At 38.8% G+C, this 20710-nt stretch overlaps 1 protein-coding gene across 1 annotated transcript in view; it reads right to left on the minus strand.

Annotated features, from left to right (window-relative positions):
- Window positions 1–808: 808 nt before the first annotated feature.
- The window catches only part of IGSF5 (immunoglobulin superfamily member 5), a 59593-nt gene continuing 39691 nt past the window's right edge, over window positions 809–20710 (minus strand). Inside the window, exons 2-9 of the mRNA XM_072398310.1 lie at window positions 17728–17803; window positions 13901–14224; window positions 12213–12524; window positions 10392–10526; window positions 8535–8559; window positions 6907–7010; window positions 5369–5439; window positions 809–3211 (exon numbers count right to left, since the gene is read on the minus strand). Of these exons, the coding sequence (XP_072254411.1) occupies window positions 3149–3211; window positions 5369–5439; window positions 6907–7010; window positions 8535–8559; window positions 10392–10526; window positions 12213–12524; window positions 13901–14224; window positions 17728–17785 (1092 nt within the window). The 5' untranslated portion in view covers window positions 17786–17803 and the 3' untranslated portion in view covers window positions 809–3148. The remainder of the gene's footprint in view (window positions 3212–5368; window positions 5440–6906; window positions 7011–8534; window positions 8560–10391; window positions 10527–12212; window positions 12525–13900; window positions 14225–17727; window positions 17804–20710) is intronic.

The following is a 20710-nucleotide window of genomic DNA, read 5'->3' on the forward strand; positions in this document are numbered from 1 at the left end:
TTTCACACTTAAAACTCAAAGCAGTCCTATCACCACATTTCCTACATTACAGTTCACATTCAAAAATCGGGCAACCTCGGGATTTTGGGTGTGCCAGATTTTCGAAAATTCTGGATTTCTGAAAGGTAAACTTATCTCCAAACACAGGCCAGCCTTGCTCTCACAGCAAGACCTAACAGCTGTTTTTGCAGAACAACGCCATCAAAACCCTCGTGGCCAAACAGTGTACTGCAGTTCCTGTATTGAAAATGCGATCTGAAATTTATGCCTAAAAACTAAAGGAAACGGATTATCGTTGGTTGGATTTTCGATTGTCAACTGTATATAAAATAATGGCTAACCCTTTTGTAAAATACAATAATGTGTTTTTTTTTTGGGGGGGGAGGCTGCGGCTACTTACTCCTTTGGAGCATGCCCAATCTTGGCCATGCACAGAAGGGGCTTTCCTTTAATTTTCTTGTTGGGAAAATCTCCTTTCACTTCCCATCCAAAAAGTTAGACAAAATCTCTACAGCTCTGCAACGTGAAGGTCTTAAGCTTCCTATTAAGTGTCCTAGCTTTGGGATTGGATCTCTACCACACAGATAGCAAGAGTCCTTTTCTGGCAATGCCTTTTATACTAAGGCTGCTTTCTAAAGGAAACAAGATATAAAACTTTGCACATGGAATGTTTTTAGATACTTTGAACATTCACAGGCTTAACTATATTATTCCATTCTAAGACTTTACTAAATTTGATGTTATTTTATTCAACTTTATTTAATAGTTCCAATCATCACATCATACCTCTGCAAATTAAAATCACAGCTTAGGAAAATTCATCCATTTATAAATACTTAAATTATTTTACATTTTCAATTAAATTATCACATTTGTTACAACTGAAAAAAGAACATTTGTATAAAAGCAAATACAGTGCATCAGGCCATAACAAATATATGGATATCTATTAATGCAGATGTATAAATGTATAAAAATAGACTTTTTATTTGATACATGACAACATTATTGCACCCATAAAGATTTTATTATTGTACATAAATGACTGGAATGGCGTTGCTTTAATCTTGAACCACGGCAAAGTTAATTGAGCAGCCAATTATTATAAGCTGCTGGCAGACAGAGAAACGGTTGACCTTGTCTTACCTTGAGGGCTGAATAATTCAAATTTAAATGAGAACCTATAGTGTTTTTTATTAATTTATTTACATGGATGTGTAATGCAATCCGCATATTAATAATCAGCATACCATAATATAAGTAATATTTCTGCATATAATCTCATGGTCTATGAATTGTTTCTAACTATATAAATTTGTGGTGGCAACCATACTTTTTCATTTTTTAAACATATTGGTTGGTTTACTGAAGGAATTTATGCTGTTCACTCAGAAGGCTATACACAATAGGGAACCATTCCTATGCAAGGGATGGTCCATTTATCTCAGTAAATAAAATGAAGCTCACATGACATCAACCATCCAATCATGTGCAAAGAAAAATCCTAACTTTTTTAGATTTCTATGCATGTAATTGACCATTTTTCAAGTGAATATTCACCCTATTCACTAAGCTAAGTGCAATATACCTAGCAATGTGATAACTCACCTTGGTACATGAACAGTCTAATTTTTTAAATAAATCAGCCCTATTGTTTATAGCCTTCTACATCGAAATTCAGCACTATTTTTCAAACAACTAGTGCTTCATTTCTCAATATATGCCAATGGCATCCATATCACGACTGTAGCCTGTAGTGGCATGAAGGATGGAGGGATGCACTACTCAGTGCCAAGGGAGACCCAGGTTTCCTAGGATTTTTTTTCTAAGGTTTTTCAATCATTTATTAGCATTGTGTGTGGGTATACCTGTTCCAGTCTTCTTTTGGTAATGACAAGGTCACTTTAAATGACCAGCAAAGATGTTGAGTGAACTTTATTCCATATTAACGAGGGAATCCTTTAAATGTTTTTAAATCAGAAAAAAAATGGAAGCCAAGTAAAAATAATTACATGTAAACGTTACAAGAGTAACTTAATATATGTAACTATATGTAAAAAATGTAAGAATGCTGAAAACACAGCATGGAGAGGAATTGGGGGTTGGAGTAAAATATGGCCAATCATTGAAACAAAGTATATAATGAGTGTTAATAATTAACTGTATTTTCTCAGTTTTTAGACTGGTCTGTTATATGGCTGAATCCAGGGATTGGGCCAGAAAGAGAAAGTGCTTGGTATTGGCTTTATAAACTATAAAAACCTGTGTAAACTCACAGAGTCCGTAACTTCTTCTATTTTGTAATTAAGCCCTGCCTAAGAGCCACATTCTGCCGACCCACTGTCCATTACCTAAAACGAGTACTATAAGTATTGAAAAGTTACCCAAGTTAGCATAAACAGTTCTTTATGAGCTGAATATTTAATGCTTGGTGTTTTAAAATATGAACACATTACTCCTTAAATTGGTGGTCAATAGGAAGAAAGCTTCCTAAACTGGTGGCCAGTGAAAGGAATTTTGTTTCTTGCATTGGCTATCAAAAGGAGGAAGAACGAAAGGAAGAACTTTGGGGATCATTGGGAAGAATGCTCCATACATTGGTGGTCAGTGGAAGTAAGGCTCCTTACATTGGAGGTCAGTGGGAACAATACTCCTTATGTTGGTGATTGATGGCAAGCATGCTCCATACATTGGTGGCCTGCGGGAAGAAGTATCTTTACGTTGGTAATCAGTGGGAAGAATGCTCCATAAATTGGTAGTCAATTGAAACAATGCTCCTTATGTTGGTGATCAGTCGGAAGAATGCTCCATACATTGGTTGTCAATTGGATGAATTCTCTATACATTGGTGGTCCGTACCATTACCATGATCTCAGGGGTAAAAGGCAAAAAATGTTCACTTTTTTTTTTGAAGGAACCCCAGAGCTCCACAAAACCCTGGTTGAGAAAGCCTGCCCTAGGTGGATTTAGATGACAATTAGAAACAAACAGTAACAATATTTTCCCACTCTATTCAATGCTTGATTTTACCACTAAAATGTTTATTATTTCTTTGCCTTTTTTAGCATTCCAGTATCAGCCACTCGTTTGGATTCAGTCTGTTTATTGAGTTCAGCCTGGAGCTGCAATTTTATCCCTTTGAATGACTTCATACATGTGTAACATGTCTGGTTTTCTTTAAATGATCACGGATCTTGTCCAGTCCATTAACCTGCATGGAACAAAAAGGAACAAAAAACAGATTTTAGTGGATGTAACATACTTTTCCTTCCGCTATAATATATCGGTCATTTCCTTGCATCTGCGGCACTGTCTGTTGCGGTTGTAATTAGAGCTTCTCTTGGAAGCTGCACTTGTTTATTTTGGATACAAAGACAGAAGACGATCATCCAAAAAATGAGAGTTATTGTTTAATCTCTCTGCTTTGGCATATACTAAACCCGCTGTGTGCTGAAGGATTCTCCTAAAATTAGAGCAGCACAGCTTATGACAAAGGGAGAAATTGTGAAAAGTAGGAAATAAGTAAATATGCAAAGATAATAGAAAATCAGATAGGGCAACAAATCTATTAAAAATGGTTGCAGTAGTAGATACCTGAATGCCCTAAGCCTTGCTGGTTGAAAAAACACCCACCATCATTTAACCCAGAAGACTGGGGGTGAAACACACTGCCTTGTACTAACAGCACAGTGATGCAAAGAATGGCTTTGACATTATCTCAATAAACTGGTTTCTGCATCATTTTACCACCAAGTTTGGGAGTGGTGTCACGTCATGTGACCAGCCTGAAGCCATTCTAAACAACTACTTAAAAACAAAAGCAAAGCAGTAATTACAGTACATGCTAGGGACAGCAAGGGGGGTGAGGGCAACTGGAGGGGTGAGGGGGGCTAACAACATAGGAGTTTGTAATACACAAGTTCAAGTGTCTGGAGCGTTTAATGTACAGTGAGCAGGGGTCAGGGTTATGTAATGCACAGTGCAGAGGGGTGTGTAATACACAGAGTGCAGGGGTCAGTAGTATGTATCAGAGTAAAGGAGTCAGGAAGATTTAATTCGCACAGCTCAGGAGTCAGAAATATATAATATACAGAGTTAAAGAATTAGGATGTTTGTAATGTACAGCATGAAGGGATCAGAAGTATGTGCTCCATATACACCTGACTCCTGAATCCTAAGCTTTACCTGCTCCTGACCCCTGGACTCTGCATATTACATACTCCTTAACCTTATTTTAAATTTCCGGCCTGGTCCTGCTCCTCAGCCGCATGGGCACATGTCCCATGCCCGGCTGGCATTTGTGTCCCCCAGCCTCGCGTCCCCAATGTTCACATGCTGGGGATGCAGATGCTGGGCGGGCATCGCCAGGCTACACAGATGCTGGGCGGGCATTGCCATGGGAAGCAGATGCCAGGCATCATTGGAGGATGCCACGGGCACCACTGGAGGATGCCGAAGCCATTTGGGGATCAGGTAAGCTTTAAAACTCCCTTGCAATTCCACCCGAGTGTGGCTCAGGTTTACCACTTTTGGTACTGAAGATTAACCCTGTGCCACACTCAGGAATACTGCCAGGGAGGTTAATACTGCACTATACACATCGGGGGTGATTTACTAAAGGAGTTTATGCTGTTCACTTACCAAGCTGATCTCTCATTTTGCAAAATTTACCTTACTTACATTAGTAAATGACACAATGCTCTGCTAACTTCAATCATCCAACCATGTACAAGCAAGCAAATAAAGCAAGCAAACAAACAAAAAAAAATATTTCCCCGCATGTGATTCATAGAGTTAACTGTTTGGAGCTCACTTACTGGATTATAGATCTGAGACCCAGGCCTTGGTTTGTCATGGTCCACAATGGACTGACTACAAGGTCACTCAAGGCCATGGTCCTGGGATACGTGGAAGTACCTTGTTTTGCAAAGCTTTTCAGGTTTACACAAGAGAGAAGTGTAATATTATGATAAATAATGAAACAATGGTCACCCGCCCCAGATACATTGTCACTCATAAAGCCAGACTATTACTATAGCAAGTGTTTCTCAACTAGGGTTCCTCTAGATGTTGTTAGGGGTTCCTTGAGCAATGAGAAATCTGTGCCCCTCAGGTTAGTCTAACTGATACCAATGATCTTTTTTTTTCTTCTTCTCATGTTTTTCCCATTCTTGGCCAGCAATGTAAGAGGGATTCTTTCTTCTCACTACCACACTAATGTACCTTGAGCTGTGGATATAGAAATGATAGAAGGGGTTCCCTAGAGACCTAAAAGTTATTTCAAGTGTTCCTCCTTGTTAAAATTGTTGGGAAACACTGTACTATATTAATATTATTGAATCAGTAGTAGTTACAGATGTCAGATTACCTGGGAAATATTGCTTTTTGGGGTTGTTGTTGCCTCGGAGAAGGCCGAGTCACTGTGATTTGTTCGAAAGCCTGAAGAACAAAAGAAAAATGGTTTGGTAATTTTCTCCTTATCTCAAGATTATCTCAAACATTCTATAAATGGTCAGTCCACCAAAACTTCAAATTTTCAACCACTATAAAGCTCCTTCAATCAGGGGCTGTGGCAATATGAATCTCAGTTCCCAACCTTGAAATGGCCATTATGAGGAACTCTGACCAGTGGATTATTTATTTGTATTGTTAAACATACTAAAGTTACCTTAAAAATTATCTTGTTCAAATTTGCAGCTTTTATTATTTAAATACATGATGCTCCTGCTATATATGTTACTATTTAAATATAATCTTGCTATTACTGCTTCATGTAATGAAACAAACATCAATCCCTGTAGGTTGGTTGAGACTCAATAGCAATAGCCATGGTAAGACTAAATAGTTAGGAGATCAGGGGCCCATGTATTGTTCTCCAAGGGTTCAGCATAGGAAATAGGGATGAGCCTCTGGCATTCTTGCAAAAATTTCCTCAAACTTCCGATGGTTCCGGCCAATCGGCGAACCGTTTTCGCGAAACCATCGGAAGATCGAGAAAATTATAACAGGAGGATTCACAGGGGATTCCCTGGGAATCCTCCTGTTTGCGATCCCCAGGGCACTAGAGGTTAATTAACTGCATTCATTGAGAAGATTCCCAGGCACTAGAGGTTAAATAACCTCTAGTGCCCCTGAATCGCAGTGGATTCTCAGAGCTGCAATCATTCTTGCAGCCCTGGGAATCCGCATTTATAGAGAAGTTCCCCGGGTACTGGAGGTTAACTAACCTCTAGAGCCAGGGATCACATACTGTTCTCACGAAATGCGGCCTTGCTGCATTCATTGAGAAGATTCTTGGGCACTTGAGGTTAGTTACCTCTAGTTCCCCAGGATTGCAGTGGATTCTCAGGACCTGCAATCATCCTTGCAGCCCTAGGAATCCTCTTTGCGATCCTGGCATTAGAGGTTAAATGGGGACAAGTATCCCCATTTAAAACCTCTAGTGCTCCCTGATTGGCTATAGAAAGCTTTCAGATAGCTATCAGTGAGCACTAGAGGTTTTGAATGGGGAGACTTGTAACCAATTTAACCTCTAGTGCCGGGGATCACACACTGAGCTGATCAATGAATGCAGCGCCAGCCCACAATCTTTTTTGAATTTTTTTTTTTTTAATTTAAGCTCAATTGCCGAATTTACACCGGCCATTCTCACTTACAATTTTGGTAAGCGAGTATGGACGAATTCGCAGCAAGATCGAGTTTTTAAAAACTCGCTCGCTCATCCCTAATAAGGAAAGGGGTGCAGAGTATGGCCATTCAATGTTCTGCATCAGTGTACACAGCAAAGCAGTTATGTACAGAAACTGCCCTGAGCCCCTCGTGGACCAAGGGCCTGGTCTTATAAGTGACCCTCGGGTATTAATACAACAGATCATTTAAAAGGATACAAAAGAGACAAAGCCTTACTTGGTGCTACTGACAGAGGTTCAAATGTAAAAGCGTAATTATGTTCTCCGAGGCTTGCTCTGTCAATGGTTCGGAGATTACTGACATCCTGCTGTGGGGCTCTCCTAGGAGACAACAATTACACTGGTATAAGAACATCATGTACTTTGCAGCCACAGACATCAGAAGAAACTTCAGAAATCATATTAACTTCTTTGATTTAAAGCAGCACTCTGGGACTTAAAAAAAAGAAACATCCAGGTATATTTAAGGTTGTAATCTGGAATTTAAAAATGTATTTGGCATAGAGGTTGTGGTGTGGTTAGTGCTTCCTCCACTAGTGAACTGTGCCTGCGGTTGAGGAGGTGCATGTAGTGTTTCACTCGTAGCCAGCCATTTGGTATGAATGGGGGTGGTAGGGAGTGGTTCTTCATTAGGAACCAGCGAAATGGTTGGGGTAGCCATGTGGCTGGCTGGGTGCCAACCGCCAAGAAATGCCTTCTCTTACCACCTGCCTGAACTTACCTTTTTTGCACGGCCGCATTTTTCTTTGCAGCTCCTTCAAATTTTGAGTAGTGCTGGACAAAGGGAAGGGTAATAGCAACTTGGGGTCATATACAGCCTCAACATTTCTGGAAGTGGCATATGGCTTCTGGCCATGCAGTTGCTTTTCCGCTTCTGGAGGAAGAACCACAACCACAAATGCAAGGGCAATACATGCAAATGCATTACACTGTGGTGCGGTTTGCCACTTCTGTAGGCATAGAGGCAGTTTGCCAAGCTTCTAGGAGCAGTTAGCCATGCGGTTTTTGTCTGCAAGCCTAAAAGAAGCCTAGGAGCTGAGATGGCCTTGAGAGAAGTGTCTAATTTCCGGCACACTTGGCAGAATACTTCTCAGGATGTAAGTGATATTTGGTGACTAAAGAATCAGTTATAGTGAGTATGTACCTTCTTCATTTACAGGTATGGCATGATTCAAACATTTTATAATACTGAGAAGATCACTTTTAAACAATAGCCCTAATTTATTAAGGATCTCCAAGATTGTAGAAGGTAGACAATCATGGCAGAACCAGGGTAATTCAGCGCACCTAGATGGAAATATTGGATTGGAAATATTTGCCAACTAATAGCAAAATATTGTTACAAATATAATTTCAGGTTTGCTCAATCACCCGGGTTCTCCTATAATACTCTATCCTCTCCAGTCTTGGAGAGCTTCAATAAATCAGGCCCAATCTTTCAAATGAAACATTTTGATTTATGAGAAATAAACTAGAAATAGTTAAATACTGTAACAATTTTACCTAAAAACTAACAATCATTTGGCCACATATGGGGTATTTGTAGTTGTGAATAAAGCTTTGATGAGAAAACTATTGCGAGGTACAATAACAGATGTTGTTTTCAAGAAGAAATTACACACATGTGCGGGAAGCTTTGGAACGATGCAGAAAAGCAAGCAAGACACAACTGCTATATTTATACAGTAGCCATATAAATATTGGCTCTGACATGTTAGAGAGACATCCACATGTCACCAGCACATTACTGGAAGAAGCAATGACAGCTCTATGGGAGTTATGAAGCAATACAACCCAATATATTACATCCAACGTGCCTCGGCAGGAAGAGGAGAGGCGGCTTACCATGCATCACTTTGATAGCCGGTCTCTGCAAAAAGACAAAAGCAGATGTCAACATGGCAAAAATTATTATTACAATGCTGTTAAATAAACAGAACTATTCAATGGGTAATGTACAGAAGGTGAAATCTGCATTAGCTACCGGAGTCAGTGATAAAGGTGCAATGCACTGAAATTAGAAATGAAGCTTTGATAAACATTATTGGGAGAGCAGCCTAGCTGCAGGCAAGTTGTAAGGTGCCATAATGATAATTATTATCATTAATTGCAGATAATAAACCTGCATATGTAAATTCAAAGTATATGATACAGGAAGAGAAAAGGAGCCTGCCCAAGAGGGCTTACAATCCAAGTAGTAGGGGAGACTAGTACACAATAGGAGGGAGATATGGAATAGTGAGAGACAGAGGAAGGTAGGTAGAGGAGTTTGAAGAGGTGGGCTTGTTTAAAAGTGTTCAAGGTAGAAACAACCCTAATAGGATGATGGAGGACATTCCAGAAAATGAAAGCAGGGGAGAAAAGTCTTGGAAATATGTGTGGGAAGAGGTTATGGGTGGACAAGTCTTTATCATGTCAGTGGAGGGTGGAGGCAAAGGGTAGTTAGGCATGTATTCATGTATAAAGTTTGAAATATCACTGGAACAGGAGCCAAAGAGTGATTTAAAGGGTAAGTGAAGTAGTTTGAATTTGAATCCGAGATGAAATGGAAGTCAATGCAGGGATTTGCAGTGAGGAACAGTAGACTAGGATTTGTGGGAAGTATAGACAAGTCTTCTTGAATCATCCATGAGGGGGTTGTAGAGGAGGGAGTCTGGTTAGTGGAAAACCAAAGAATAGGATGTTGCTGTAGTCAAGGTGAGAGATAATAGGACCACGTACTGGGCATTTGGTGGTCTCTTGGGATAGGATGGGGTGTATTTTGGAGATGTTGCACAGGTGGAAGTAAAAGAACCGGGGGATGTTCTTGATGTGGGTAATAAAGGAGAGTGCAGAGTCAAAGGTGAAACAAGAAGAAGTAGAGCTGCTAAGTCATCCTAACCTGGCCAATCAAAATCGATGAAGATCTCAAATGCTGAAGAAGACCAAGCAAAGACGACAGTGGCAGTGATGAAGGACATCACGGCTGTCACAACACCAGATGGTGGAACTTTGGCAGGTAAGTGTGTCATAATGTAAATATATGCTGAGCAGATTTGCACATTATGGCCAAACCTTGGGCGCCAGTAGTGGTGTTTAGTTCTACTTTAAGTTAAGTTCAACAAGTTTGTCACATGGTGACGCAGACATCACACACTCACAGATATTCCTAATGCTAAATGCACTGCCAGAAACTGCAGTATTGAGATGGATATAATGTAGGAGCCATAGGCTCCGCTTTGCCCCTATCTCCCAGGTATGCCCCAGCACTGACACCCAGTCGCCTAATGGAGGAATTTTAGCATACATATTATTATTTATTCTATTCTAGTTCTCCTTTAAATCTAGTAAGCAGCACAGCCTATTATCTTGAAAATCTTTGCAAAAAAAAAAAACCAACAGAAGAACTTAGGTTCTTGGTTCTTGGAAAATGGCATATTCTTCCTTTACATTGATAAAGTTAACATAGAGCAAAACATGATTTAAAAAACAAATGACCTTGTTAGAATATAACCCACATATGTGCAGCTTGAGTGCGCCTCTTTATGTGGCTCTTCGGTTGTCGCACTGCAATGAGGCTTTGATGAAATGAATTTTGCATGGAAGCCGCTGTTCCATTACAGATAATGGCTTTCCGAAAATAATACTCTAGCTTGTTCCAGGCAAATACTCTTCTGTTATTGGTAGGCAGAGTGTAACAGGGACCAAATTGATCATACCTACCTTTCTTTTTCTTTTTCTTCTTGCAGCAAAATATCACAATAACAGCGATCAGGACAAGCAGGAGCAGGAGGCCTCCGATGGATGCAAAGACAGCAATGAGAATAATGGCTGTTTTGCTCAAGCCTGAGCTAGAACCTGGAGAAAATGGAAAAAATTTAAATAACTAAAGCCAATCTCAATATTTACAGTAGGGATAAGCCAAGTGGTTAAGGCAAATTTAGCTTAGTAGGGATGATCCCAGTGGTTTCGGCAAATGTGGTTTTCTTGGAAAGTTACCAATTTTGCATTTCCAGAAGATTTCTCTGCAAATTTTGAAATGCAGTGAAGCCTGCATTAAAAAGTCCATTTGAAAGCTAGAAATTGGTGGAGCTCCTAGCCTGAAGGCAATGCCACTGTTTGATAGAGCTTTGGTCATCAACAAAATAGGATTCTTAACAAAATTCTATAGCATCTATTTATAAATGTTTCCAGACAAATTTTACAGAATTTTCAGAATTCAGGTTTCAATTAGAAAATGTATAAATTATGAATAAAAATGTGATTCAAACATGTTAAATAAATTGAAAAAGTTTAGGTGAATCTTGGGTAAAAAAAAATTTATATATAGACCACATGTCTTTTCCTCACAAAACAAAAAACCTCATTAGGAGCCAATTAAAGCCCTTTGCAGTCTTCCTTATTGGCTCCATTGCATTTTGTGAAAATAGCAAGGGTTTGCAGAGATTTGGGAGAAGCAAAACTGTTAACTCATCTTGGTAATGGTAACTGTGCTCATTCCTATTTCTGTAAAGGTATGACATGAAGAGGAAATAAACCTTCTCCTAGACACTGAATTATAGAATAACCTATCTTCATATAGAAATAAAAATATATATTAAAAATACTGTATATTTAATGGGCAAACAATGAAATGTCTAAGACCTGTATAATTTTCATTTTAGACAATTGTTAACATTTTTCATTGATGCCAAATGTACAATCATTCCGTACAGAATAGGTCTCCTGGGTCTTTCTATATAAAAAATAACCCCTCTTGTTCATATTGAAGAAAGTTAGCAGAGATCAGTCAATTTGATATAAACATCCTCAACAGTCCTTGAGACTGTGGGATTTACCTCCTCTGTTTCAGTATGACAGGTTCCTTAGGCTGGTGCAATGGCACCAAGCAACTTATTTGATGAATCCAAAAGGCACAACCAGAGCCTAATATTCCCTCTTTTCTCTCTCTTTGATTGAATACCATATCTGACCCACTAGTGGGAACTAGACATGTAATTTGTATAAGTCCTACCAAGTCACTCAAAAAGTCAGCCAGGCCATTTTGTATGTATGACTCTCTCTGCACAAGAGGACATTTCCCTCATTTATCAAGTTTCATCCAATTCATTAACTGAAATTCATAGTGGGCATGACTAGGGCCCCCATGACCATTGACCTTGTAGTTAACAGAGCAGACATAGGATAGGCCAGAAGTTGTAAAATAATAGTCCTGTTGGCCATATTTCACTGATAAATTCTTATCTTTTGACAACATTCACTGTAGGTTAGCAAGCATAGCAGTGATCAATCAGTCTTTCAGGTAGACAGTCCTCAGTGGTCCCCAATAGTATGGAACCTTCCTCTGTATTTGATTGACAGGTTCCTTGGGCTGGTAAAATGGCACTGGGCAACTTATTGGATGAGTCCAAAAACTCTAGCAGAACATAGTTTGTCTTTATTCTCTCTTAAATTGGATACCAGATCTGACCCACAGGTGTGGGAACAAGACTTGAAATTTGTACAGGTTCCTCTAAATCACCCAAGAAGTATGGATTTTCCTACCTGGGATATTTTCCCGTACTGCAATGGTCACTGTAGTAGAGACGGGCGCATCGAGCATCTGTACTATAGCCAGACAAGTTAAATTTGTATCTGCTTCCAGGATGATGGTAAAGGTGCTCACCGCACTTACTAAGCCGTCAGTTCCTGTAGTGTAGACCGTACTGTAATATATGCTACTTGCGGCTGTGTTGTTTAGGTTCCAGGTGATGGTGGGAGCCGGGTACCACCCCGAGGCCTGGCAGGAGATGCTTACTGAGGAGTTAGGGGTCACTGTGACAGAGCTGCCGTTGGCTACTTGGACTAAACCTTTAACTGTTGGACAAAAAGCCTAGTTATTAACAACAAATAACCATGAAAAATAAAAGTATTTATACAAACGTATTGCATCGCATACAATGCATTTTTCGGGTGGAGAATGATAGAAGCAGCAGTGAGTATGTTTACTTAGAACATAAATTTGGTAAAGAAAGGTTTACTTACCTAAGAATATACATTTGTTAATTAATGACAATATTCATAAAAGGGGAAAATTAACTTCTCCCTTCTAATTAAATTTGCCTACAATGCCTCCAGGTACCTATGTGTAGTATTAGTATTCTATAATGTCTCCTGACCATAAAATCTTGGGATGAAGTATTGTATGGTTGCTTTCTTCAGCTAAGAGGTCTTTGTCCAGCCACTTACTACCTTCTGATCATCACTACTGGCTGGCTGTTGCTCACTGTTTAGACCTGTTCATAAACCAGTGATCAGATTTTGCCATTATAATCTTAGGTATTTTTACTAGCATTAAAGCATCCCAAACACTATATGAAAGTAACTGAGCAAGAATTACCTATAGAAGAAGACTTATACTAACTTTTCTTGTTGCCTGTCCTTTGCACACCAATCATATAAACAATCTTCTACTAAAGTCGGCAGGCAAACTGACCCTTTCAATAGAGTAGACCTCATGGGTCCCCTACAGCTCATTGGTTGCTCCTTCTGACCTCCATGACACTGTAATAACGTCTAGTAAATACATTAAGTTCAGAAGGAACATGTGTTGAGAGGCACCAACAATACCAGAAGAGTTAGTTTGTTTGAAGATCTCAGCAGAAGATTGAAACGGCATTACGAATGTGGGCGGAGGGGAAGGAGAGTATTTACTATCTTCATTTACAGACATGCCTTAAATATGCAAAGTGTCAAGGTTGCTTTAATATAACCAAACCTTACAGTTTGTCAGTACAAATATAATGAGATCTATTTATAGCAGTAGAATCAATCACTGCCATTTAAAATACATGGATCTGGAAGACTCTCCACCTGAGAATGTGGATGAATGTCAGATTCACTGCGGCAAAAATACACACAATGTTTGCATGTGGTTCCTATGATCCAGGTCATACTTTACGCAGGCTTTAATCAGTTTTATGTGAACATTTTCCTATCTGAATTGTTCTCTGTCCTCTCAGAACATCTAGGGTGGTGTTTAGTTTTGATGTTTTTTACATAGAAAAGTAGATGAAGTAGATTATGTGTCATTTAAGTATTTGGTTTGAATTAAAAATAGATTCACAATGTTTGTATGTTGCAAATATTTGTGTAAAAGGATAATTTGGTGTATTTTCCATTAACATTTTTCCTATTCTTCCCCCTGTTATCTACCCTACTCCATACAATAGTAAATATGATCTTGCTCTAACCTTGAACTGTGAGGTAGGCATCTTGAAATGAAGCTGAGAGGCTGCTGCACCTGACGGTCCCAGAATTGCTCTTGTTAACATTGATAATTGAAATTTCGGTGGTAAAATCGCCATTGATGTTATTGGTGCTGTTTTGTACCGCTATGTGATTGTTACTAACAATGGTCCCTGCAGTGGAACTTATGGTGACGACATACACATCCTGCAGGTACCAGGAAATACTCTTCCATCCAGCTTGTACAGTGCAATTAAAGCTGGCGTTAGAACCAGCGAGGACCGTTACATTCTGGGGACCTTGTAAAATATTGGAGCCTGATGCAAAATCTGCAAAGAGAAAAGAACAAGTCTGTAATCAAACTAATGTATTATCCAGCTAAACACTTACCATGAGATGGTGTTGGTTAAAATGAAGCTCCAACCAAAACCTTTTGTAGTATGCAAGAATATGGAACATTCAATTGTGGAGTTCTTTCCCCATTAATTCACTGGGTACAAGTGGCTGCCATTGGCTTCATAGCAGAATATCTACAGACATATGTAATATGACATTTCTCCCTATGTGTATGCCATACAGGGCTCACAGAGCTTTGACCCCTTTCTTTCCACTATATAGAGGTCCTGATCTATGGGAATACAGTGGCCTGCAGTTTCACAAACCTAGGGTTGTTCCTTGAATCAATTTCTAAACATAGGACCAATTTACTGGCCATCATTCATCTTTAGTGGTGGCCGACTGTGCCCATTAAAAGAAAGTGTCCTGGTCGTCAACAGTAGCAGAAAAAACACCTGTGGTTAGTTGGAGGGGAAATAATGTTCCATCATTGGAGTCAGAGGATAGAATGGTGCTTCATCTTTGGTGTCAATGGGAGAAAAAGGGCCACATCATTGGAGTCAGTTGAAGGAATAATGACCCTATTCCCTTGACTTTTGTGACCTTTAGTATCATTGGGGTAATAGTGGATCATTGTTGGTCTCAGTGGGAGTAATGGTGCTCCATGATCGGTGTCAGCCAGAGAAATAGTGGATCATTTTGGTTTCAGTGGGAGTAAAAGTAAACCCATTGTTACTGTCATTGATAAGAATCGTTTTTAGGGTCAGCGAGAAGAATCATTTTAGGGTCAGCGAGAAGAATAATGCCTAACCACTGGTCTCAGTTAAAAAAATAGTGCCCGATTATTGGGGTTAATTGAAGAAACCGTGTCTCATTGTTGGTATCAATGGGAAAAATAATGCCCAATTGGTTGGTTGAAGGCAGGTTTGGCTGGTTGAAGGCAGAAAAGGTTTGTGAGGACTACTGCTCTAGGGCATAGGTTGGTTCTACTGTTGTTGATGTTCCCTATACTCTAAAGGGAAATAAACAAATTTTATGTTTTTTAGGTTACTTATGTTAATCTCTAAGAGGCCATTTACCATCATTTATAATGTTTTATGTTTAAGTGGAAGTCACAATGGGTTTGACAAGTGTACCAGTCACCATTGGCCTGGAAGTAAAAAAAAAACAGACAGAAGATAGGCCAGAAGTTGCAAGGCTGCAGGCTGAGAACCTTCATAGTCATTCAGAACAGTCATGGTGGTAATATAAAAAAGTCAGTTTTAATTTTTTGACAAATGTTTTAGAACAGAAATCATTCTATCTAAGTTTGTTTCAACTCTATATTCAACTGTCTAGTTGTAGTTCTCCTTGAAGTTAATCAAAGTGTGCCATATTGTCTTGTATTTCTTATCCGGTCACTTCCTATTCATACTGTACAGTAGCATCCAGTGTTTGGAAGCACCTTTACCCAACTATTAAAGGCTAATAAATTGTAGTTTACTAGTCCGTAGAGGTGATGGTTGCATCACATATTGGACTTTAATATGTCTACCATTGTTCATCTCCAATACATGGTGGATTGATGGAACAAGCCATTTACTCCATGGAATTGGAGCCCTTTTCCACTAAGTTCACATTATAGAGATTTCTGGCAAGATCAACAGGCATTTCCAGTTCTTTCTGATAATGTTTTCAGCCTAAGAATTAAAACAAATTTATCCATCCCATCCAAGGTCTGGTAGCTTGCAATATACTACATCTTTGTTTTTGGATTTAGATCCATTTTTATGTCTCCTTTACATATAACAACTACCATTCAGTCCCACTATGATGCTATGGTCTCTGATGACACGGCTCTTTGATTATGCAAGGTACACCTCCAGTTCTATACACTAGAATTATAACAATCTATAACTGATGGAAATTGCCCTCTAATTGCTGCATATCTTAAAGTTTATGATTCCCCATCCGTCTCAGCATTCATAGACTTGCCAAAGGGCTTCAATTGCATTTTGTTGATTTATTTCTACATTGATGGTGAGATTGATGCTGAGTTTTTAGCGTTTTTTTTCATCTAATATAAAATTCTCATTTTGCCTTTCTGTATTTTTCACCGTTGAAGGTTTGCCGTTTAGCCCAATGTCACACTGTCAAGTTCCTATTTCCTAGAGGAGAACAAGAGCAGACCTGTGAGTGGTCCTAATCTATCACAGTCAAACTAAAAATAATAAAAGACACACAACTAAATGGATATTGTATCCCTCGGTTAAGTTACTGCCATGAGATGCCCCAGTTATTGTGAAGGCACCAATGGAAATTAGATCCAGAATGACTTTCTACATCTCTTTCGTTTCCTCCTATCTGAAAATGATTATCAGGAGTTCATGTATCTGTTCACCGACCATATATTCATTCTATTCATTTACCTGTTCAATGACCAGTGATATTTTAATGATATTGGCCCTGATTCCTTGGGTGCTCCAACTTCATGGCTTCATTTACATATTTATTTTCCTATGATTCTAGCCACCTGGAGGGTGTGAGTGTTCATGCTCTTCTCTGTATGTTACATTCACAATGAATTGAAAAAAGGAAAGCGGATTTATTATAATAGCCACAAAAGCTATCTTAGACAATTAGATACTTAGACAATGTCATACCACTGGGGTAACAATGAAAGCTACCTGGGGACATGTAAATAAGAGGCAATGCTAAAAAGTCACACCTGGGTATGTACCCATACTGCCCAGAGGCTCCCACTCAGTGTTTTTGGGCTATTAAAAATAGGAAGGCATACAAACAGCTTTGTGGAGTTTAATTTCCTGCCCAGTGGTTAGTTCTGGCACCAATATCACTTATAAGCACCAAAGCCAGTAGCACGGAAGTAGTTCAGGCTTTCCATCCTCGAACATCATCCATAACCCAATAATATCAGCACCTACTAACCTCCAATGTATGGGGTCACTTCAACACTGACCACCAATATGAGGTTCTCCTTCATCACCACCATGTATTCCTTTCACAACATACCAGTGGTGTAAGGGGACATGCTTTACTAATATAAGAATGAAATGTAAGGGCTTGCTTCTGTATGCCAATACCAATTTTTCACTGACCACAAAGGCCCTTTACTACTGACCACCAATCTAAAGGGCCCTTCTCTCATACCCAATAATGCAGGGGGCCCTATTCAACTGTGCACAAATCTGCCCCACTCAGCAAACCTCATACATACCCCTGACTGCTGTCGGTTGTGTTGTATGTTTCACAAACGTGTTATACCTAAGACATGAAATAATAATATCGATCAGAAAATAATGGCAGGCTGGGCAGTAAACAGCATCCGTCCATTGCCAAGCCTGACATTATTTTCTGGTTGATAATATTATTTCATGTATTTTAACCACTTTTGTGGTTAAATATAGTAGGAATGCATCCATTATCAATATCGAGTATGTTACGTACACTGTCACAGTGGAACTGCTATGTAGAAATGGCACAATGTTTACCATACCTTGCATAGAACACACGAAGACAATAATCAGAACGCAGATCCTTCTGCTTCCTTCCATCTGACTGTCCGTGATTTGCTACCTAAAACAAAGACCAGAACAGACATAAGATAAGTGACTCGTAACTTTTACTATACAGGTGCTCCATATTCATTGGAATTTCAGGCATGTTTAATGAATGTATTTTTATTTTTTAATACTGTAACTGTATCTAAGAATAATGGTAATAGACATTGCTCTCTTCTGGCCACAGCACCACCTACAGGCCAAATACTTATTTAGTAAATGATGCTTTTAGTTTTCTCACTGCTCAGGAACAACTCTACTAGGATTCAGATTGTTGAAGTCTGTACAGAGCTCTGCTCAGGGCAGTGACACTTTTCATTTTCCTTCTCTCTCTTTCTCTCTGTTTTTAATCAGAGATATAAAAGGAAGCAACTTCTGCTATGCTCTCTGCTTAAATAAACATGTGCTTAAATAATGTGCTCTATGAATTCTGTGTAATTGGTGCAATGTAATATGTTTTTGTTTTTTTGTAAAACTAACTTTGTAATATATATATATGTATTGTACTAATTTATATCTTTCATGTTTGTAGTTTGCATATGTAACTGCATTATTAATATTATTATGAGTAGTAGTAGTATTATTATTATTATTGTTATTATTATTATTATTATTATTATTAATATTTATTTATATTTCAGTAAAGAGCTTGGAGTCTCTTTTTAGTAATAATGAGATTCTATACCTACAATATCATTCTGCCATATTAAAGGAATCACAAAACAATGTCTATCTCCCATATTTTTAAGACATAAATTGAGCACTCAAAGAAACAGATTGCATACCATTATCATCAAAATCGGCTTCCACTTATATTCCTAAATCTGATTTACTTTTTTTGTCATTCAATATTTGTTTTTAATTATATTTGCTACTCAATGCATGGCACTTGCTGATGATTTAGCATGTGCATTGTACATCTGTAGACATGATGATTTTACAGGAAGAATTGTGCAGCCATCACATCTTAATTTAAATGGCATTACCTGCAACAACCGATTTTCTTTTTACATGCAAAGAATTTATATAACAGATAAAAAAAAATCAGCTTCCAAACTATAAATACTTAACCTAAAAGTTTCTTTTCAGGAGCAGGTATTGATTGTATACAACTCAGCGGGCACAACCCTTGCTTGAAGCCCAATCAGTAACACGAAAATATATACTTTTATTGTTATTTAATAACGAGCACCTGGGATGTGGAAATTCCAGGAAGACAAAGGTAAGTTGCCAAGCTTTGCCCAGGACCTCTATGGAAAATGTAATCTGCAGGGTGGCCTGTTCAGTGCCAGCTTTGTCTTTTTTTTCTGTGACTCACTCTGATAATTATTCTACACAAGGCTGGCCAAAGCTAATTACACATAAAAGTCTCTTCTGCTAGGGGGTCAGCTGGATATTTGCTTCACGCAGGGCTAGATTCCAATTATATACCCCCCTGTGATGCCCCTATGACGTCCCAGCTTCCCCTGATTTCCAGGACATCTTAATCTAGGTTTTGGAAATTTGACAGTTACTATGTCTAACTTAGCAATAAAAATGCGTGCTGGAAATTATCATTTTTATTATTTAAAAATGTTATTTAAAGAGAACATTATTATGGCTAATGGCAATTATATCTAAAGTTGCTTTGATAAGTGATATAAAATGATATATAGTATTTTATTCTATTAGATTGCAAGTTCTTCTGGGCAGGGTCCTCTCCTCCTGTGTCACTGTCTGTATTTGTCTGTCGTTCTATCTGTTGGCGTTATATAAGTACTTTTTTTATAATAATATTAAAAAATACTTTTACACAGAATGCTATCATAACATTTAAGTTGTGTCAAATGACTTGATCTAATGCGATGACCCACCACAGTTTTTGCCCAACCCTTACATGCCCGAAATTTCCCCTCCTACTTTACCAAAATGAAGTCCCCCAAAAAATCCCCAGTACACTTTAAGGTCCAATATTGAGTGATTTTTGCAGTTAATATGAACAGTTCCAATTATAATTGGATTATGAGTCCCTTAAAGTGAACATGTGTTTTCTCTGTGCAAGGCATGTGCCCACTGCAGTTACAGTGCCTTTATTATTATCCAGTATTTGTATAACGCTGACATATTACGCAGTGCTGTACAAAGCTTATAGTCATGTCACTAGCTGTCCCTCAAAGGGGCTCACAAATTAATGTCCCTACCATAGTCATATATCATTAACGTGGTCTACGGTTAATTCCGGGGGAAAGCCAATTATCCTAACTGCATGTATTTGGAATGTGGAAGGAAGCACACGCAAACACAGGGAGAACCAGCAAACTCCATGCAGATAGTGTCCTGGCCGGAGCTGTTTGAACCTGGGATCTAGCAATGCAAAGACCAGGGTGAGCCACCATGTTACCCCTTCATTTGACTACCAGAAATGAAGAGGAATACCTTACATTCAATATATGGAGAGAAAGTGATTCATTTTCTTTCCACCTGTGAGACTTGACGTCCACGTGAGTTGACGTCCATGATTGGCTACTTAGGCACCCATTGCTGTTATATGGAGAGAGGGCAAAGTCCTTAGCTCTGTGTAAGACCTTGTTAATATATTACATAGAACTCTTTCTCTTTACTCTCAATGGCCACATGGATCAGTGGTAAAGCAAACACCAGATAAATGTATGCAGCCAGGGAGGGACAAAGTAAAAAAAATACTGCATGCTTTGCCCGAAAGGACAAGGAAATGTTCTTTATTGATGAGCAATCTGCCCAGGTGAGCACCAGTTACTGGTCTAGGAAAATCTGTGAAACCTTGCAAAGGGACCACTGCTTCCCCCAGAGACCAAGGGTGCCACTCCGCAGCATGCGGTCATGGGACAAAATTATTTAGCCATGGCTGACCTGGAAAGAAGACAAAGTGTAAGACAATTATCTATCTATCTATCTATCTAT

The sequence above is a fragment of the Pyxicephalus adspersus genome, chromosome 1, assembly GCF_032062135.1.
Source record: "Pyxicephalus adspersus chromosome 1, UCB_Pads_2.0, whole genome shotgun sequence".
Lineage (NCBI taxonomy): Eukaryota > Metazoa > Chordata > Amphibia > Anura > Pyxicephalidae > Pyxicephalus > Pyxicephalus adspersus.